Raw genomic sequence first — 21725 nt, forward strand, 5'->3', positions numbered from 1 at the left:
CCAACCAAACATGAAAAATCCCATTGACAGCAGAGCTAAAAAAGGTTCAATCTTATGCAATGAGAAGTTCTACAAAACAATCGATTAGAGAGCAGAGCTTGATGCAATCAAAAGTTGTACATGAAAATTACAAAGCAAAGCTGCCTAGACACTCAAAATTCAACCAAGCTTTAGTTGGGCCCACTGTTGTATATGTATGTTGACAATGTCGTTCCATTTGGTCCAAAAATAAAACTTTTTTCTCAAACTAGAAAACTTTATTATCTAAAATATTTTCTCACCATATGTGAAAATGCCACTCACTTTCTTGCTGTTTCTTCCAACTCATTCCCTTCCCAAGATGATGGCAATATTATTGGATTTGATTTAAAAGTTCATCTGGTTACTAATACAATTTAATTTAAACTATAATTGATTTAAATGCAGACGAGAGCTCGATTCTATTAGATCCAAGATCACAGATGCGTTGTTGTCACCACGAACTTTTCAATGTCAACTTTTGAACTCCAATCAGATGCCTGTATAGGAGAAAAGAGAGAATTGCTCTCTTCCTTTAGAAACTAAAGTTATGAAATCTAATGAGTCAATCTCATTTATATAGAGATGCGATTAAAGACCTCTCTTAATATGTTAGTCAAAACTCAGATATAGAATAAATCAGGATCACACTTATTTAAAATTATACTATATGTTCAAGTATATTATTATACTACATGTTTGAGTATATTACAATATGATACCACTACAATTATTCATAATTTAACATAAATTGACTTAAGTTCGGATTAATTGATTGCCTTAATCCACAATATGAGATAAATGCAACAATCTCCCACTTAGACAACACAAGTCAATTCTAAATATTTTTAAAATAGTATAATATATCATCTATAATTTAATAAAACCAAATTTGGACTGATAGATTGGTCATAATAAAAAACTTATCAAATACGAGTAACTATTTGAATCATCTTATAGCGAAATGAACATTTATAAGCCCTAGAATACATTGTACTAATAGGGTAAGAATATGTGGACTTACATGCTCTCTATAGCCTAAAAGTATTTAGAAACTCTCATAATGTACTATATCAATAGAATAAATATACACTGACTTATGAATATTTCACCAACAATAACAGAAACAATAAGCATTTATGAGTTTTTAGAATGCACCTTACTGACAAGGTACATGTGCATAGACCCATAAACATTTTAGAAACAATAGTATAATAGTGTGAAATGAAAACAATATGAAAATAAAATTTATATCTATTTTCATTGTACCAATAGGGTATGAATGTGTGGACTTACATACTCTCTACAACCTAAAAGTATTTATAAATCCTCAAAATATACTATATCGACAAGATACATATACGTTGACTTATGAATATTTCACCAGCAATAATAGAAACAACAAGTATTTATGGTTTCTAGAATACACCATATTGAAAAAAAAGTGTACATAAACCCATAAACATTCCAAAAACAGTAGTATGATAATGTAAAAAGGAAAAAAAATATGAAAATACAATTTATTTTTATTTCCATTAGGTCCTTCGCATCTAAAATGAATGGTGCATTACTTTGAAACAAGCATATGAGATTAATCTTAAATATCTTATTCAACCAAATGCCATATTCAATAGAATATGCGCAAACAGTATACATAAATGGCATACAGGAATTCATCCATTACGATTACAACTGATTTTATTACAAGAGCTCCTACTAATTTAATGTAGTCGAAGGCTCTACAAGCCTTGCATAAGTGTTATCTTTCAAGGCACTTTAGCAACCAAACTTAATCAGGAGTCACACCAAAATGAGCCTTATAGATCATATGCTCTTTAGTTTATTCCAACAATGAATTTCATTACTTTCTTTCTCTAATTGACTGAATGATGATATCTATCTATTTATTTAGAGTGTAAGAAACTTCTAGTAATCGAGTGAAAGCTATTATTACTGATTTATTGCAAAACATCTTTAACAACTTCGGAATGAAAAACCCCAAATCCAACCATGAGATTATTGGGCTTAGTTTTTCCATATAGAGGTGGACTAAACCAAAGCCCATTCATCAATGACTTTTTAGTCCTTTCATGCTTGGTTATATGATTTTAAACCCCTACATGGCTAAAAAAACAAAAAACAAAATAATGTTGTAGTGGCAAAATAGAAAGAAATGGAAAAAAATAGATTTTATACAGTTTCGATCGAGTTCAATCCATTATTTGATTAAGCTAAAATTTTCTCAATGTGTTCATGACATACTGTTCTTCAGTTTGAATGTTGAAGATTGGATTTCTTTTCTACCTACTGATTTTATAGGTATTTGTTAATCCTTAAATTTACTGAGACTTTTCTAATTTTCTCTTACAAGATTATTGCTTTACCAAGATTATTTAGTCTTGAGATATTATAGTTGTATACTTCTAATTTTAGCTAGCGAGAAATTTGTATTCTTATTATTTTAATAATAGAGATTATTTGTTGCTAACTGTGGTTTTTACTCCTCATTTTAAGGAGATTTTTCACATAAAGTACTTGTATCCGTATGCTTGTGATTTAGAGATTTTTTTGTTAGCTCTATTTGTTTAATTCCTATTAGATTCACACAAGATATGGATAATTTGATTTTTTTTGCTGTATGACATATTCAGTTCGAATATTATTTGAGGTTAATGAGATTCTTTAATCGATGATCTGACATGTAACTTCACCACATGTTGTATGTTTCGCCTCTATTATCGATGATGTTGTGAATCTTTGTTTTACACTCTCCCAAAAATAACTCCTCTAGCTAAATTACTGAAGTTGGGTTCTAACAACACATAAAATCAAGATCAAATATTCTACTAAATTCAAAATGTCAAATCACTGTTGTCTAAATACAAAATTGTTTAGTGCTTTTGAAGTACACCTACAATATACACAACATTAAAATGTGTACAGATTGAGCACAACATCAGATTGCCCACAGTTGAAATACATTAAATATTCGATATGAACTCTTTCATTTATCAACATTTAATAGTATGTCACATTTTCACAATAGGCACCTTACTAGAAACATAATAGTGCACATCAAACCTACTTGACAAGCACATATTAAATATAGGTCTTGAGACCAACCAAATATGCCGATATTTTTGTCATGAAAAATCTCAATTCTTAGACCAGAATAGGAGCTTCACATAGATTTTTCACCCTAAGTCACATGACAACATGTTTATATCTCAAACAATAGGTTAGTGGCTTTGCCTGCTAGTACAATATCATTATGTAAAGCACCCAAAATACACTACTCCCATTAACCTCTAAACACATGCCCTAATCACGAATGTTTTCCCTAAATAACAATGTCATCAACTTCAATTATCATAAATTGAATACCTTTTAAGTCCATAAATGAAATTCTTTAAGTTTATGAATTGAATGTTTAATTACAGAAAAAGCACAAAACCTCAAGTTACTCCATTTAGACATATGGTCTTAATGTCTAATTGATGTAGGTCCTAACCGAATGAACCACCAATGCCATAAAGATTTCAAAAAAATCAATAATAAAAACAAAATAGAATGATTCTTTACACCCAATTCCTTATTTTTGTTTTAAAGCCCTAAATCATCAAATTGGCTTTAAACATTTCTACCTAGCTTATGGAGTGCATTTTTAACCTTATAAGTTCGTCAATTACCCATAAAACTACAATGATGTGGTTATTCATCATGATCCCACACATGACTATACAACATATATGCAATCTCATACTGTTTGGCAAACATCTAACTCAAAGAGTTAGGATCATTAAAAGCCTATTAAAATTTAATAGAATTGAAAGACACATGAATGTCATACTTATATTCTTCTGTAAATGCATGTACAGTTCCAAAAATAAGATTATTGGGATTTACTCTTGGTTAAATCGCTTTGTGATATTTTCTTTGAAAAATTAAATCACACATAGGACTGGCACAACAAAAGCACATTTTTCATGAGAATGATTTTATGGAGTTCAAAACTCAATACTCTTATTATCTAGGTTATCCTATAGATTGATCACATAATTAGACCTAATGATTATAGTATTTCATAATAGATAACAAAATATAAAATCTCCGAAGCCGGTGCAACAACCAATAAATACTGCTTGTTACTTTCCAATCAAGTTTTCTTGATTACAGGTTATGGGCTCATAAATTTATATTACAAACCTAAACTCAAAAAACGACTTAAAAATTAACTTATTGTTTAACCATAACTTACAACGACCTTTAGGAATTGATTTTGTTTGGAACTTGATTTACATTGAATGTTACAATCTTTAAAACTTCATTCTATATGAATCTAAAAATGCGAAATGACTCAATATATACCACACTATGTACAGATGTGTACGGTTGACTTTTACTGCAACTTGATTCTCTTTTGATATTTCAAGCATAGCATACTAGGCGTTAACATCAAAATCCTACAGAAGATTCAACAAAATAGTTTAGGATTTCGTCTATTTTCATCATACTAACCACAATATGCATTACTTATGTTTGGCCTTATTTTTTTAATTTGTGTTTGAAAAGCTTGACAGTAATTTTTTAAAAAACTTTAAGCCTTCTACATTATCAAACTTCTCACTCAACATGACTATAACCTTAATGGTCTTTAGTAAGGGTGATAAAACACTCGTATCCACTAAATATAATAAGTGAAAATAGTCCATAATTATCGATATAAATCAATTCTTGAGTCAATTCCTAAACTTTTCTACATCTGTTTTCTCAACCATATATTAGCAACAAAACTTTTGTTAATGTAATTTATATATGTGCTAGATTATGAATGTCCTTAACATTTATGCCACAACATGGTAGATTTTTCATCTATTCTACCAAGGTTAGAACCAATGATCAAATTATTTACTATATGCAAATATGAAAAAAAATTACCTGTATTTACAAATATCTTTTCTTAATTTGGTTTTCGATTGCTTGCCAATTACCCGATTTGGCTTAACAACACTAGCACCAATATCCAACCATGAAAAGCAAAGTATAGTATATAGATTGGATTCAAATGAAAAAACCTAACCGAAAACCTTACTTTAAATAGAAAATGCTAACTAAATGCCTTACTACACTTTCTAATCTAAATAACTTTAAGAAATTACCCTTTGGTACTTGATTTATAATAAAAATGGCACACATTTTTACATTTCTTTGATTTCATGATTCAAAGACATTTGTGGAACCAAAATGAAAAGTGTACTTCACAAAAAAAAAATTTTTTAAATGATCTTTAATGAGATTAGTCTTAGTGTTTGATTTGGCAATAGTGCTAACCCATATCATTTAGAGTATAGAATGAGATTGTCAGCTTATAATATCTATTCCTCTTAAATGGTTATAATTCTCATGACATTTAAATTCCATATGCTTCTTTCTATACTTTATGGACGGCTTCCACACCATCACCTCCAAAGGAAAGTTATTCAAAAATTTGCTACACTAGGAACCGATCTGTTATTTGAACATTGTTCATTTTCGAAATATGCTCACGAAAACTATCTACCTTATCTAACATGGTAATGGTGAATGGTATATATGGTTTAATATTTCTACCTTATGGAACTTATTTAAACTAACTCTACCAACATCTTTAATTATTAGTGTGCATGACACTCTATCTGATGTGTTCACTAATGGTATGCCTATATGTTATCAGACAATTTTAATTAAAATGTCTTAAGGAAGCACATTATCATTTTATGTTCAAGTGAGCTCCTAAAAATAGGTATAGAAAGTGATAAACTCTTTAGGCTACTTTCGAATTCTTTATGCCTAAAACCATAAAGAGTGATTCACATTATTTATCTAAATTGATCCCGTTTGATGATAGTTGCTAGACAAAACCAGGATTAGAGACTTTATAGAAAATTGAAAACGGTATCATGCATGTGGAAAAAATCATGCCATATTGGTTATTCTATTAAATTTAGAAAATAAAATTTTTCAGGACTATATTACAAAAGATAAAATGAAACCGGTTGAATATAACCTTAGAATGACTTGCTACCGATAGGGTAGCTAAGTCACATTATACTGTAACTAGGAACCTTTCTTCCTAAGCATATCTCAATGTAATAATCAATCTAATAAAGAAGGTCTTCTTACCTTAAGAGACCTCAATAACTATCACAACTATCATAAGAGTTTTGCTTTATTATTGTCTGGAATAAATTATCTGAAAAATCTTAAAATTTTTTCATAATTACTCCCACAAGTAGGCTCTAATCAATTTGATTAGTAATTTTTGTAATTTAAGAATATTCATAGAATTGTCAAATCAAAATTTAATATAATTGAAATATATTATTTTCGGATGCATAATAAAAAAAATTAAGCCAGACAAAATCAATTAATCTGATTTAAAGTGAATATTCAAGTAATAAGGTGATTGTAAGAATTAAATGGACTTTTATGGAATTAAATAAATTATTAACGGATTGAGTAAATTTTAATTTATGAAATTAGGCTAATCATTTTATCCAAATAATTTATTTAAAACCCATTTAAGTAGGCCTAATGTTTTACCAAATGAAGCCATTAATTTTGGACTTAAAACATTTTGTAAAATTTTTTAATCAAAATGGCTTTAAGAAAAATAACCAAAAGACAATTAAATTTGGCCAAAATTTGTATTTTAACAAAATTGGTCTACAATAAAATGACCAAAAATTTAATTTCAATGAAATAGTCTAAACCTAAATGGTCCAAATAAAACTAAAATTAAAATTGATCTTAATTTAATTTAATGTGATCCAAAATTAAATAAATACATTGGCCCTATTTAATTAACAAAATGACAAAACATTTAATTTAAAAGAATTGGCCCAAATAATTTGAACAAAATAGCCAAAGTTCAAAATAGGACAAACAAGCATAAAAAATTGTGACCGGTCACTAAGAAAACAAGGGCTTAATCATTAAGAATGTTGGTCCAAAAGAAACGAAATGGCCTAATTACACTTTAAAATAAAATGGCCCAACAAAATGAACCAAAACCGGCCTAAACAAATGGACCAAGACCAAAACCTGTCCAAATTTATTTCTTTTTTTTAGGCCGACACGTGTAAACTTGTCAGACGAGTGGGCATGTGTGTTACTCGCACCTGAGGTAACATAATGCGCGTGCCACACTCGCACCTTTGGCATGTGCTTCTTCTTCACCAGATTGTCCAAACCCAATTTGGCTCGAATCATCCAAAACTCATACTGTTTTGGACAAAAAAGTCAGATTTCAATCCTCTTCAAGTTTCGCAATAATAAAACTACAATTTGAAGCCTAAAAATTAAAAAAAAAAAAAAAAGTCGCATGAGTTTCAAAAATTCAAAAACTCATTTAAGCTTCAAACGATAAGATCACACCATATAAAAGAGGATTGTGACCTCCAAAGTGAATTTAACTTTGATACTAATTATTGGATTGGATCCAAAAATTTAATGGATTATTAATACTATTTAACTTAAATTAAAATTGACTTCGATAATAATGAAAGCTTAATCTCATTAGATTCAAGACCGCATATATATTACTGTCATTATGAGCTTATGACGATTTTTAAGCTCAAATCAAATACTTACACAAAAGATAAGAGAGAATTGTTTTTGTTTTCAAAAATTAAAGTTATAAAATTTAATGGATTGACCTCGTATAATTAGAAGTGAGAGTAAAAATCTCCTTTAACATTTTAGTAAAAATTGACCTATGGTATCATGGGTCTAAATGCATAATTAAATTAAGATCACACTTAATTAAAATTATATTATGTATTTAGATATATTATAATATAGTATCATTATAATTATTTATAATTTAATATTAATTAATTTAAATTTGAATTAATTGATTGTGTTAGCCGACGGTATGAAATAAATGCAAAAAATACCACCACCTTAGATATATTCCAAATATGCCTCGAGCCAACCCACAAATCATAGCAAGTGCACTACTATTGCTCTTTCAGGTGGCCTGTCTAAATTCCCATTATTCGCCTTCACATTACTTGTCTTTAATTTCAAACTATACCTGTTGTTGAAAGAATGAACTTTAGCATCAGCACATTAAACCGGCCGAGTAATCAACCTTGGCCACGTTCAGTTAGTTAATTGGATTTAAGGAACATTTACCTTTGTATGTTGGCTAAAGGCAAAAGGCAAAATTTGTTATTGATTGCTTCGAGTTCAAATCCTAAGAAAAACGTGTTCGTTTGCGAATGTTTCCGGTGCGTCAGAGCGTGTTCTTCTTCTCTTTCCGACACGTCGTTTGCAGTCTCTTTTATTTTATATTTTTTCAAGGACTTTGAGGTTGCCAACTGTGTCTGTGTCTGCCAACAAAAACGGAGATTTTGATCATGAACCAAAAGAGGCACAAGAAGCCCATTGTCATTAAGATTAGTATTATATTGGAAATTGGACTTAACAGAAGCCCAAAGCGGCCTTTGGTTGATAATACAATTTCAAGAAGCAAAAAAAAAAAAAACCAAGTTTTGCAGTCCGGTTGGGACAATTTCATTCAATTTGAGGTGCAACAAGGATTGCCAATTTGATAAATGTCAACCTCTAGTTTGTGGAAAACGTGTATTTGGAATGGTGCGGAAAGAGATGGAAATGAGAAAAAAATAGAGCTTAAAATCAAGTCAACACATCAAAGGTAGGCGTGCAGGAAACGATGGGTGCAAGATTTGGACGCGTTTGTAAGAAACTGATACAGCGTTCTCTTCCCTTCATTAATGATTTACTATGTAAAATCATGACAAACACGATATTAGCGTAAGAATTAAATCATCCGTGCTTAGATCACAATGGTGGTGATCCAAGGAATGATACTAAATGCTATAAAAGCTTAAGATGATATATATTTTCATATTCCAATGGCTTTCACGCATACTATATAGATTTTCCCATTTACATTTAAAAATACTAATAATACGTATTGGAATAGCGTTTAATTTATCAAAGAACGATGCTAAATACATATAAGAATCATACACACATATATACATAATATCTATATATACACACAGGTATGTTTATTGGATTTTATACCTATACCTTCATCTTATCAGTTTTTTCATTGTCATAGGACGACGACTCAGACACTCGAGTCTTACTTGTTTACTCGCTACCATATTTTTCAACTTTTCGGAATTCATACGTTAACGAACTTGACCTGTTCAGTACGTATTTACTCTTCTTCGCTTTTTCATTAAGTGTGGTTGGGTCTATAGAGGACAAGAAGAATGTATGATGTATCTAATAATTTCTTGGAAGCTGATTGTGGTGAGAGCCCAGGACTCAACTCGCCTCTTCTCAAATTTCCTCTCTTCTATCACGTCGAAACCGTTAACCTTTCAAGTTTTAAATTAATAGCATATTATTTTTACCCTGTTTCTCTTAGTCAAGCTCTGTTTTTCTTCTTCTCCTTCTCCTTCAGGAAGCAGGTGATTGCTCTGTTTTCTTCTTGAGAATCCAAAATGATCTTGTACCAAACAAAATTATCCTTCTCAATAACAATAACACTTCTTTTTGTTACCTACCAAGCAAACTCAGTTAACTCAGAGAACACCAAGTGCCAAGGTTTCTGCAAACCCAGCAATTTCTCAAGACCCTTGCCGTTTCCATTCGGATTCTCGCCGGGTTGTCCCATCCAACTCAACTGCAGCTCAACCGGGGTCACAATAGGAGAATTCCATGTCCTCAACATAACTTCCTCGGACATCATCATCGAACTTCCTGCCAAATGCGACCGACTGCTTTCTTCAATCTCTGATCTGTTCGGTGAAAACTACGCGCTTTCCTTTTCTAATAATCTTCTTCTCCAAAACTGTTCGAAGCCCTTACCAGCTCCTTGCGAATGAGGCCAATGTTTTTAGAAAAACCATTCAGACTTAACACTTGTAGTGATAAGAGTGATAATATAAGTTGTTTTGCCGGCGGTGATGGTGGGAGCTTGTTGAGTTTTGAGGATCTTAATAATACGCAGTGCCGTTACTTGTTTTCGTCGGCTTCAATTATGGTTGATTTGGCAAGGAGCACAGCATTTTCTATGGAGTTGGAACGAGTTAACTTGGAATGGTGGGTTAAAAGGGCACTGTAATTGTGATAAAAATGCTGATTGTACGGATGTTAAGAAAGGTAACCGTACGGTCGGGTTTAAGTGCCTTTGCCAGGAATAGGGATGGTATCGGGGTGGGGCGGGTCGGGTCGGTTTTTTACTTTTTTCATCTTTGACCCGATGCTTTAATATTTCTACCTGATATCCGACTCGCCCTCGCTCGGAGGTTGTAGCTGAAAAATCTGACTTCGACCCGCTTAAATATTATTTACTCGAATTTTACCCGATCCGACCCTAATTTAATCTACTACCTATTCAAAATTATTGCAAATGTAATAAATCATAATCTAAATATATTACAAACATAAATAAATTTAACATAATCACTCACAAATTCAAACTTAGTACATACAAATTTTTTTATTTAATAAAAATCTCATAAATTCTTACCATAAATAATAGAATTATAAAATACATAAAACATATTAAATCAAAACTAACAAATTCTCACAATAAATGATGGAATTATGAAATATATAAAACTTAGTAAACTAAAATTTAAATATCAAACAAGCATAAGTTAATAACTAAAATTTAAATATAATACATAATACAAGATAAACATTAAAAGCTTAAACTACCACAATAAAAAGTTAAATTGTTTGAACATTTTTTCATCCAATATGGTGAAAATCTTCCAAGACCACAACAAATCATTTCATCATCACTAAGCTTCATATCACCAAACTAGTTATCTTTTCCTCAATCTCACTATCATCAACATCATCGTAAAAAGAATTTTCTTCTAATGAAATTGACCCTACAAATGAAATAATAAAACATTAACAAATAATATATAACAATAAAATATAATAACTAACAATATGCTAAAATAAAAAATAAAATTACATAATATGAATTATTGTACCTTCTTCTTTAGCCCATAATCAACTTTGACAACATGTTAAAGCTTCTATAGTTGATAGATGAAGTCTATTACGTTGTGCACTCACCAACCTCCCTCCAGTACTAAAAGTAGACTCTAAAGCAACAGTAGAAACTGGTATGGCATATATATCTCTAACAATAAGTTGTAAGGTCGGAAATTGAGGCCCAGTTAATTTCCACCAATTCAATATATCAAAATCTCCTTTTCTTGGTATGACTTCTTCATCCAAGTAACGATCTAACTCTGATTTTACTTTTGATTTTTTCTTTTTTTTCCTTGAAACAAAATCATCATAGTCTCCCAAATTTCCCAATTCAGTAACACCAACACCATCTAAGAATGAAAAGCTTGAACTAGAAGGTCTTTCTTCCTTTTTCAAAGCCAAAATTTTCTCATACTCCTTAAGCAAATCCCAACATATTTGCACAATCCTTTCAATTTCAAATTCAACATTTTCTCCATAAATCTTTTCAAAGTAATACTCCAACAACTCTGTTTATACCTTGGATCTAAAATTGTAGCAACACCCATTATACCATGCACATCATTCTAATATTTTTCAAATTTGCCTAACATGCTCATAGCCATACATGAAATAATTCTATCGGTCTGCATAATCCATTCATTCAATGCCAATATGATTTTATAAATATTAGAAAAATAAAGATTTGCAGTAGCATATTTTGTGCCAAAAACCCTTCAGTGATATCATAAAATAATTTCAACTTCTCACAAATCTCGGTTGCAATGATCCAATCATTTTCAGTTGGTAAATGTTTGTACAAAGGATCACCATGTAATTACACACAACGAGGAAAAACATCTTTATAAAACAAAGCTGTTCGAAGCATCAAATAAGTAGAGTTCTATTGTGTTTTGACATCAACACACAACTTTTTTAAAGTTGGAATGCGCAATTGAAGCGCTGCCTCTTCAAATTTTTTCCACCTCTTTGGTGTAGCACCCCAAAAAAGGACACTATCACGAATTCTTTCAATTTCATCTCCAATCACACTCAATCCATCTTTCACAATCAAATGCAAGATGTGTGCATAATAACGCATATGAAAAAAAGCCACATTAAGCAAAAATGCATCACAACCAATTCTATCAATTAACAACTCAATAACACCATCATTCACACTACAATTATCCACTGTAATAGATGAAAGTTTTCTATCAATATTCCAATCTAGGAAACATTTCATCAAACTTGAAGCAATGACCTCTTTTGTATGTGGAGTTGACACATATTCAAACCTAATTAAACAATCAATTATTTACACTAATTTAATAATTAATTCAATAATAATAATTACTTAATAAAAAATAAACATTATCAAAATAAGACAATTTAATAAAATATATCTGATGATGCATTTTTGTAAGTTCCATTGATTATCGATGTAATAAGCAGTGACAGCCATGTATCCTCTTTTTTGGTGATCAGCAGTTCACATATCAGTTGTGATAGCAATTCTCCCTTCATTAGCTTTCAACTTGGATATTATTTTTGCTTTTTCCTCTTTAAAAATCTTCAAAATATCACTCTTTATAGTATTTTGAGAAGGCATAGCAAACAAAGGTTGGAGACTGTAAGAATACTTTCTGAATTGCACATGATCAACCATTGATAAAGGATATTCGTGCATGATTATCATGTTGGCAAGCTCCCTCCTTGTGACATTTTGATCAAAGGAAAAGTTTTTTAGTGTTACTTTTCCATCTGCCTTCCTTTGATTTGCTACCAGCACTTGTTGACGAATATCCATTTGAAATCGCTTGTTGCACCTGTTTGAATGCTCGCGTAAATGACTTGTCCCATTTTTTGAAGCACCACCAAGTTTTTTCTTACAATAATTGCATATTGCCTTCCATTCATTATTGATTTTCTTTTTTTTAAAATGTTTCCATACTTCTGATTTTAGCTTACTTGAGTTATACTCACTATCATCAACTTCAACACCATGATTCGTCACACTTAATGATTGAGTTGTATTTTCATCAGATGTTGGAATTGGAGTTTGCTGAATTGGTGATTGATGTGAGGTAGAAGTAGGAAGTGTTGGGGAACATAAATTATCTCCCAAATTAGACATTTTACCTTCATTCAAAAATAACAGACATGATTAATTTCCAAACACCACTAAAGTTTATGCTAATGACAATAAACTAAGATTATAACTTGAAGGGCAAAGCAAGCTATTCAGAAAGACTAGACTAATTATCTCAAACAGAACCATTTTGTTATGATTCCCCTTTCAAAAAAATGCTAAGGTAACACACTGAGAACTTCAGTATTGCTGATATGCATGGATCAGAACCAGACGATGGCATATTCAACTATAGACATATAATCTAACAGGAATCTTCACCTATTATATAAACAAGAACGAAATTTCTCAATGAATTTCATACAAGCAAGGTAGTAACTCATCAACTTAAATTTCTTGTAGATCAGAATGTTATCATCATTATGTTTGTTATTGCCTTCAAATAAGGCAACCAGAGATAAAGGGAGAATAAGGAGACATAGCAAACATGCCTGAAAATAACATCTAGTAAAATCATCTATGGCCTGTTTCCTACCTAAATCTAGCGAACTTTTCACTAAAGTCGTTGGCGACGCTGATAACATCATTTTTGAAAGAAAAACCCCAAAAATCAACCAAAACAGTTATTTTTTTTAGAAATTCAAATTAATATCCTTGCTAAACTCGCACTGAAAAACTTAGAAGAAGATCGACATAGTAGACATTTTGAGGAAGAAAAAGAAAATAAAAGGAGAAAAAAAATGAAAATTGAAACGTTTCGGATTTCGTTGGAAGAAATGGAAATCAAAACTGCTTACTAAAAAAATCGAGAAAGATGAACAAGAAAGTAAAGCAGCGGCTTTTTAAAAACGAAAGTTAAAAATTCTAAAAAATTAAAAAAAATTTCTTACAAAAGATTAAGGTTGTTGAGAAACAAGCCTTTCAAAACCAAGCAATAAAAAAAAAAAACTGTTAAAGTTGTTTTCAGAGAAAAAAAAAAAAAGCTTCTTCTCCTTCTTCTTCTTGTTTTTTTTTTTGTTTTGCTTTGGGTTTTATCAGACTCAAAGAAACGGTTTGGATCTGATAAAGAGGGTTTAAATTAAATGGTTTGAAATTTATTCAAGACTAAAATAAGAGGACTGAATTGATTAAAATAATAATTAAAATAATGTTTTTGGAAATAAAAAATAGAAAGAACTGACGGAATTGAAATGCACGCTTGAGAGTGGGCAGCACCTGTGTGAGTGTAAAGCAGCCTGGCAGTCTGGTAGATAGAAGCAGAAATGCAAAACAGAACGGCTGAGGAAGACGAGAGAGAGCGGCCAAAACCCAAAAGAAATTAAAATTCAGAAACCCTAAAAAAATTATATATATATATTAAGGGTATTTTGGTAAATATTTCGGGTCGAGTAGGGTCGGATTTCATACAAACCCGACCCCGACCTGAATCTGACATTTTTAAAAATAAAACCGACCCGACCCGATCCGAACCCGATTTTTTTAAAAAAAATCCGACCCTAAAATAGTAGGGTCGGATCGAAACCCGACGGTTTCGGGTTGATTTGCCGACCCTAGCCAGGAAGGGTTTGAAGGAGATGGGTTCACAAAAGGCGGTGGTTGCCGGAGAGGTGAGTCAACTTCAAGGTCAATTTATTCATAAATATAATATTCATAATTATTTCTTCTTTTCTTTTCTTGAATCTCATGCAAATACCAGTTTCGGGTGGGTGCATTGGATCCATTTCCAAATATCAGTCTGGTCAATGCGGGGGATCATCAAGGGTTCGTGTATTGGTTGGAGGTAATTTGACAAGAAATCACATTTTCACTTCAGCTTCACTCTCTTTAATTAACAAAAATAGACCAATGCATGTGTCAAAATAATTGCAGCCTAATTTCTTATATTTTGCAGGCACTTTTCTTGGTTTTGGATTGCTTTTGCTACTTTATAAGGGCTACAAATATTTACAAAACAGAAACAACATTAAGCTAAAAGAAAAAAAGTTCTTCAAGACCAATGGTGATTTACTGCTGAAACAACAACTATCTTCAAGCGAAGGTAATATCCGAAAAACCAAAATTTTCACTTTGAAGGAGTTGGAAACAGCAACGGATCATTTTAATGAGAATAGAATACTGGGCAAGGGTGGTCAAGGTACCGTCTTTCAAGGGGAGTTGGTCGATGGAAGAATTGTTGCTGTTAAAAAGTCTAAAATGGTTGACAAAGACAAAATCAAAGAGTTCATTAATGAGATTGTCATCCTTTCAAAAATAAATCATCGGAATGTGGTAAAATTATAAGGGTGTTGCCCGGAGACAGAAGTTCCTCTGCTTGTCTATGAATTTGTTCCCAATGGAACTCTTTCCCAGTATCTCCATGATCAAAGTAATGAGTTTTCAATGACTTGGGAAATGCGAGTACGAGTTGCATCGGAAGCCGCCGGAGCTATTTCTTACTTGCACTCGATAGCATCAATTTCCATTTATCATCGAGACATTAAGTCTGCAAATATACTGTTGGATGAGAAGCACAGAGCCAAAGTATCAGATTTTGGAATATCAAAGTCCATTGCCATTGATCAAAGTCACGTTACAACTCTAGTATATGGCACAATCGGATACTTGGATCCAGAATATTTTCAAACAAGTCAATTTACTGAAAAGAGTGACGTTTACAGCTTTGGAATAGTTCTTGTTGAGTTGTTAACAGGGAAGTCTCCTGTTTCTTTAGCAAGGTCTGGAGAAGATAGAAGTTTAGCGACATATTTTATTGCCTCGATGGAAGAGGATCAGCTTTTTGACATTCCTGATGTTCGAATTATGGAGAACTGTTTCCGCGAAGAGATCATTGCTGTAGCCAAACTAGCAAAGAAGTGCTTGTGCTCAAATGGAAAGAATCGGCCTACAATGAAAGAAGTTGCAACGGAGTTGGAGAGAATTGTACAACTGCAGAAAAATTTAAATGGCGAAGAAATTGAATGTGTTGAAGAGATTGACTTGCTTGATATATCTCTAATCTAAATATGTTCATTAAGATTTTGTAAGGTCAATCGGGGTATACCGTTATACAATATTTCATGTTCATCTTTTTAAGTCTGGACCTTTAAAAAGTCTTTAATTGGGTCTTTCTATTTGTTGAATGTTAAGCAATTACGGATACATGATGCTATGTAAGACGCCTTGATAGTCTCCTAGTTTGTTTTTTTCTATTGTCTTCCCTTTTCTTTTTCACTTTTTAGAAACCCCGTAATCATCCTCTACCTTCCTTCCATTGTCTACAACTACCGAAGCAATTCCTTCCATTCTCTTATTGTCAGGTCTCCAATTTGAATGATTTCACAGATGAATCTTGTCCAGCTTATGAGAAAGAATCTTAAATTTGTTCGATATGCCAAGGATCATGTAACTAATTTTTGGACGGTGGTAATGAACACTTTTCTAGTATTTATGTACTCAAATCAAATTCACGTGTGCATCAAAACCAAGAATCATAAATCCAGATTTGATTCCCTAACACCATCCAAAAGAGAGTAAAAAAATCCTCATAATCCAACAAATTTTACCCGAAAAAGAAAGCTAATGCTGTCAGGTTAGATATCAACCAATCAACCAAATTTATCCGAACAGCATGAGATAGCCTCCAAAGCACCCAGCTTGACGACACATGAGGACCGATAGCTCGCACCACGGTGTCAGGTTGCTTTGTGTCGGTCAACAAGATAACATTCTCTGCTAGTCTATTCCCGTAACGTTAGCCTCACTCATAGCAAAATCCACAATATTTAAATAAAGCCCACTCGCCACTGGTTTGGAGTACATAGAACGTTGAAACCGACAGCCAAAAATCACATGAAAGGAACAAAACAAAAAGCAGAAAATGACGAAACCTCACCAAATTATTAAGCCTTTGTTTTTTTTTTTTTATAAATAGAGTCCCCCTTTGGCACTTCCAGTTTCCTCGATATCTCTTATCTCTATCTGTAACACTTTTTTCAGTTTTTCTCCTCATAGAAAAATGGATTTCATGATTCCCAAAGCTCAGCCATATGTCTTAGGTGTTGATCAGAAGTTGATGAGTGCGAAAAACCCAGAAGAAAAAGATGCTCAAACAACCAACTCTGTCACCAGCCAGCTTCAGATAAAATCCTCAGCTCGGTCTTCCCCTGAAGCCCTCCACAAAGAAGTTGTCCTTAGGCGTATTCGTCATCACAAGTGCAAAAACAAAGTCAAAAGTGTTTTCCAGGCTTTGGTTGGCGGCTCAGGACAAGATCAAGAAAAGTGGATGGAACTGGGTGATGCTTTTACCTGCCCCTGAAAGGAAGCTAAAAAAAATCCATGACACTATGAATGCCACGGAAAAGAGTTTAAAACTCTCTTGTAGAAAAAGCTTATCTTCCCAGAAGAAGTGTTTTTGGCCCAATGAGTACTTGGTAGTTGGTAGTATTGTTTCTCTCCGATTCAAAGAGAACCATTGTTGCAGTTGTGATTGATTGAAATTTGAATCCGGGATTCTATTATGTGTTCTAGATTTCTAGTACAATAATTCTGTTTCTTTTTGTGATCATGAATTTTGTAAACAAGCAATAAAGATATGATAAATCTTCTAGTAAACCAAAACAAATCCGGTAATGCAAATTGCAAATTGTTACAAACTAGTTCATTTTTTTACTGGGAGTAGCTTAAAATTACCACCAGTGCACAACACATACATCCCCAACCATCTGATCACCTCATCAAGATAGCATATCTATGTTCAAACAAGAATTGACTCGATAAGCTTGTTCATTTCGAAGTAAATGATTATCTTTTTTTTTTTTTTTTTCAATTCTATGACGTTAATCTAGAACGCAAATCTTGCTTGATATATAGGACATAATATCTTATCTTCCCTGAATTTTTTGAGACAAAAAAGAAGAAAATTTCAACTTTGAATAATCAAAAGACAATTTCATATGAAAATAAATTGCTTATTTATACGTTGTTAGTTGGTACAAGAGAGTTTCACCGGACTTTTCTATGGAGCTTCTTCTACTCTTGAGGGATCTTTCTTTGTTTTTACTTACGGAATTTGGTATTAACATACTTACGACTATGACTTGGAAAATTTTTTAATCATAAAATGAATGGAAGCTGCTATTTGTTGATTGCTCAATGATGGTGATGACTGATGGGGATTGCAATAATAAATTTGCTAATGACATGAGAGGGTTTTAAAATCCATGCTTACATAGCTATGCGTAAGAATACCAACTCTTAGAGACCAACCACAAGGTCAAACATCTGCAATGAAGGATGTGAAGGGGCAGCACATTGAAAGCAAATTGGATGAGAAATGTCGAGTTATAATTTAACTACACTACAAGTGAATATTGATTGGATCTTTGCGTTTTCGAGAACGATTGGAAGGATAGTATAAAGGACCATAGAGAAGCATAACAACGCCTCCACCAATGAAAAAGTACACGTTGTTGGAATCCAGTAATAAGCCTGAAAATATGGTGCCTCTAATGGACCCAGCACTTGCACTTGATTCCTTATCCCAAATCAAGATTCAAACAAATTAGGTTGGAGATATGAGTGGAACAGGTGGATGATACCATATCAATGAAATGGAGAGCCCTTTATATGATCCTGTTCCCTGTGACGATAGAAAAAACAATTGCTAATAAATTCAATATTTTTTTCAATACAAACAGTGAAGGCCTTCCAAAAGTTTGACCTGCCATTGGCCAAATTAACAACCCAGAAGTTGAGGTGGAAGATCAGGTAGAATTTCTTCTTAAAAAACATCATGGAATTCTTCGAGAGGAGTATGTATTTTAGGAGGCAGCTCATTCTTGTCTTCATTTCCTTCAGCCACCACAGTAGGCATAGAATACTTCTAACGCTTAAAAATCTTTTCAATTTCCCACCTGCTTAGAAAGATTGGGAGTGATCTCAGGTTTGGAAGGACCCTAGAGAACTTTATTACAATCTTTTACAGCTTTCACGTAACCCAGACGTAGAAAGGACGCAATTAAGACGAAATGCTTGGTTGGAATTCTTTAAAACTGAAGATGATCTTGGAACTTGCATTTTCCTTTTCTTCAAGAACTCCGAGGAATTCTGTAAGCATTGAGCAGGTGGTATGTCCTTCAAAATAACAGGTTCTAACCTGCCGATAACAATGTACATGCATAATTGTTATGTCTCAAAAGCCCTGATAAGAATGCCTTTCCTGTTATCTCAAAAAAGAAGAAAGCAATTTTTTTCTGTTAATGAGAAAAGTAATCCCTCACCCTGAGCCTTTCTTCTTTTTCTTTCTTGGAGTGGGCTTTACCTCAGCCTTCTCATCCTCAGAGTCCGATAAGAAAACTTGTCTACAAAAAGAACAAGTTTTCTTCCTTAAACTATTTACATCTAAAGACCAAAACTACACACAGAGATATATATAGATGGATACATAATAGATAGAGATGTCATACTTTTCACGAGATGCAAGCATTTCAATAATGTTAGTAGGAAGCATCCCCTTCTTGGCCTGAGACTCCTCATCAGTTTCAGCTTCTACATCTTGGCCGCTTTCAACCCTTGCAGATTGACGTGGAGTTTTCCTCTGAGCCCAAAGTCTGCGACGTTCTTTTCCCTCACGAACAACCCTTTATAGAAGAGATCACCTTAAGCTCCAGAAAACTAAAACTTTTTATATTTAATATGTAAGTAAACTTGATGCAATCAAAAGTTCAACACGACAATTACAGAGCGGAATAGCACAGACTCAATTCAACCAAGCTTAATTCCCACTTTATTGTATATGTACATTCTTCTATTTGATCCAGAAAATAAAACTTTTTTTTTCTTTTTAAACTAGTTGTAAAGTTAATATCTGCTGTTCTTTCTTACCATATGTGAAAATACTGCTCGCTGTCTTAATTTTTCTTTCATCTCTCTCCCTTCCCAAGAAGATGTTAATACCACCTCTATAGACATGTCCCAAATATGCTACCCACAAATATGTTACAATTTCAAGACCATCCCATGAACCATGGGGAGCCTAGTAAAATCATAAATCACAGGTAACTTGAAATTTGCCTAATCTGAATTCCCAAACTTCACCTTTAAATTACTAGTCTTCAGCCTCAAAATATAGCTGTCGGAAAAAGAATGAAGCTTAGCATCACCAGTTCACCACATTAGCATAAAACTGGCACCAAGTAATCAACCTTGCCGTTTTCATTAAGTTCAATATAGACTCAAGAATCATAAAATGATCGAATCAATACAACTCTTACATTTAACCAAGTATTTGATTAAAAGGGGTTCTAAGGCGTCAATTTCTTAAGGCTAAGCCAAAAAAGCTCTTGAATTTTATTACTTTATTTAGATAAGCCCTTATATTTTTATTGCACTCAAACAAGCATTTAATTTTTAATTTGTATTCAAATAAGCCCTTATCCTTCAATTTATGCCTAAATAAGCCCTTAAAATGAATGAATCTTTGTTTGAAATAAGGGCATATTTAGATACAAAATTAAGGGATAAGGGTTAAGGGGCTTTTTTAATATTTTAGCCATTTCTTAAGCCCAAAATAAACTAAATCTTAAGCAGCTTAAACATACCCAGAGCTACAAATTCTTCCCCTCTTTGTTTTAGCCACTTAATAGGGGAAAACCTCAATCTGCAACTTGATCTTACACAAAATAAACAAAAAAAAAACTTTTTTAATCCAAACAATCTTCTCAAAAAGCAATATAAATATAAATAAAAATATAGATTTTTTTCAACTATATATATTAAAGAAAAAGAGAATTGTAAGTAATTAACTGTTTACCTGGCATTGTTTTCTTTCTGTATTTTTCTTATTTCTTCATCCTGCTTTATTCCCTGCAATTAAAAAACAAATTAAAAAATCCACTTTTTTTTTGTACTATTAAGAAAAAAGAAAATAAAAGAAAGGAAGAAGCAAAAAATATTTTCATGAAAACCTGCTCGTTTGTAAATTCTTCGGGTGCATCAGAGTCGTAACCTACTCTTTCCGACATGTCGTGTCCTTTGTTTTGTTGGGAAGCTTTGAAAGTGTTTGTGTCTCTAGGGTTTAAGGTGAGTGACATTAAAATCAGAAACTTTGAAGATATGCGGACAAAAAAGAAAGGCCCAAGTTCTTATATTGGACATCAAGACAACTCTATGTGGTCTTGGGCTTTCTTTTTCTTTTTCCATTTTGTACCATCTTTTAGTTAATCTTGCAAGAGCTCGGCTTTATTTTACTGGTACAGTAATCTTTTAACTTTACAAACAGGATAAAAAAATTATTACACATCATAATTTTTAAAATATCTATCATCTTATTAATTTTTTTTTATAAAAAAGCTTAAAATTTTCACTAACAGAAATAATTTCTCATCTTGCAATTTTTTTTTTACATTTTTTCTGATAAGTATTTGTATTAATTTATTTATTGCTGCCAAGATTTAGGTTGGGTTGGGTGATTATATTTTTTCCTATTTCTTCAACTTTAGTTTCAATGTATTTTTTGTTGGATCCAATCAAGTGGTATCTATCTAGTCAATTTTATATTTTTTTCATCAATTAGTATGAAGGACTAACTATCTTTCTACTAATATTATATGAGAAATCTTAT

General features: G+C 32.2%; 2 protein-coding genes and 1 pseudogene across 3 annotated transcripts; 2 read left to right on the plus strand and 1 right to left on the minus strand.

Moving 5' to 3' along the window:
* The first annotated feature begins 14685 nt into the window (after positions 1–14685).
* LOC111293176 (wall-associated receptor kinase-like 1) lies at positions 14686–16299 on the plus strand (annotated as a pseudogene). Its single transcript, XR_016345685.1, has 2 exons — positions 14686–14906; positions 15018–16299. The product of XR_016345685.1 is annotated as a wall-associated receptor kinase-like 1 (transcript).
* A 359-nt stretch (positions 16300–16658) lies between these two features.
* On the plus strand, positions 16659–17854 carry LOC111293178 (uncharacterized). Its single transcript, XM_022885952.2, has one exon. The coding sequence runs from the start codon at positions 17121–17123 to the stop codon at positions 17418–17420; it is 300 nt and encodes a 99-aa protein (XP_022741687.2). The 5' UTR covers positions 16659–17120; the 3' UTR covers positions 17421–17854.
* Positions 17855–18706: 852 nt separating this feature from the next.
* LOC111293177 (uncharacterized) lies at positions 18707–21220 on the minus strand. The gene is made up of 5 exons (XM_022885950.2): positions 21070–21220; positions 20916–20968; positions 19570–19743; positions 19384–19464; positions 18707–19259 (listed from the first exon to the last, which is right to left on the minus strand). The coding sequence occupies exons 1-5, from the start codon at positions 21193–21195 to the stop codon at positions 19073–19075; spliced, it is 621 nt and encodes a 206-aa protein (XP_022741685.2). The 5' UTR covers positions 21196–21220; the 3' UTR covers positions 18707–19072.
* Positions 21221–21725: the final 505 nt, after the last annotated feature.

This window comes from Durio zibethinus, chromosome 10 (assembly GCF_047325235.1).
Source record: "Durio zibethinus cultivar Kanyao isolate XHJ-2024 chromosome 10, ASM4732523v1, whole genome shotgun sequence".
NCBI classification, from domain to species: Eukaryota; Viridiplantae; Streptophyta; class Magnoliopsida; order Malvales; family Malvaceae; genus Durio; species Durio zibethinus.

What these genes read in the sequence shown, in the direction of transcription:
- LOC111293178 (XM_022885952.2), top strand. Translation starts at nt 17,121, where the DNA reads ATGGATTTCATGATTCCCAAAGCTCAGCCATATGTCTTAGGTGTTGAT.
- LOC111293177 (XM_022885950.2), bottom strand. Translation starts at nt 21,195, where the DNA reads ATGTCACTCACCTTAAACCCTAGAGACACAAACACTTTCAAAGCTTCC. An exon ending in CAGAAAGAAAACAATGCCAG is followed by an intron (nt 19,744 to 20,915) that starts GTAAACAGTTAA and finishes TCTTCTATAAAG; the next exon opens with GGTTGTTCGTGAGGGAAAAG. An exon ending in AAAAAGAAGAAAGGCTCAGG is followed by an intron (nt 19,260 to 19,383) that starts GTGAGGGATTAC and finishes TGTTATCGGCAG; the next exon opens with GTTAGAACCTGTTATTTTGA.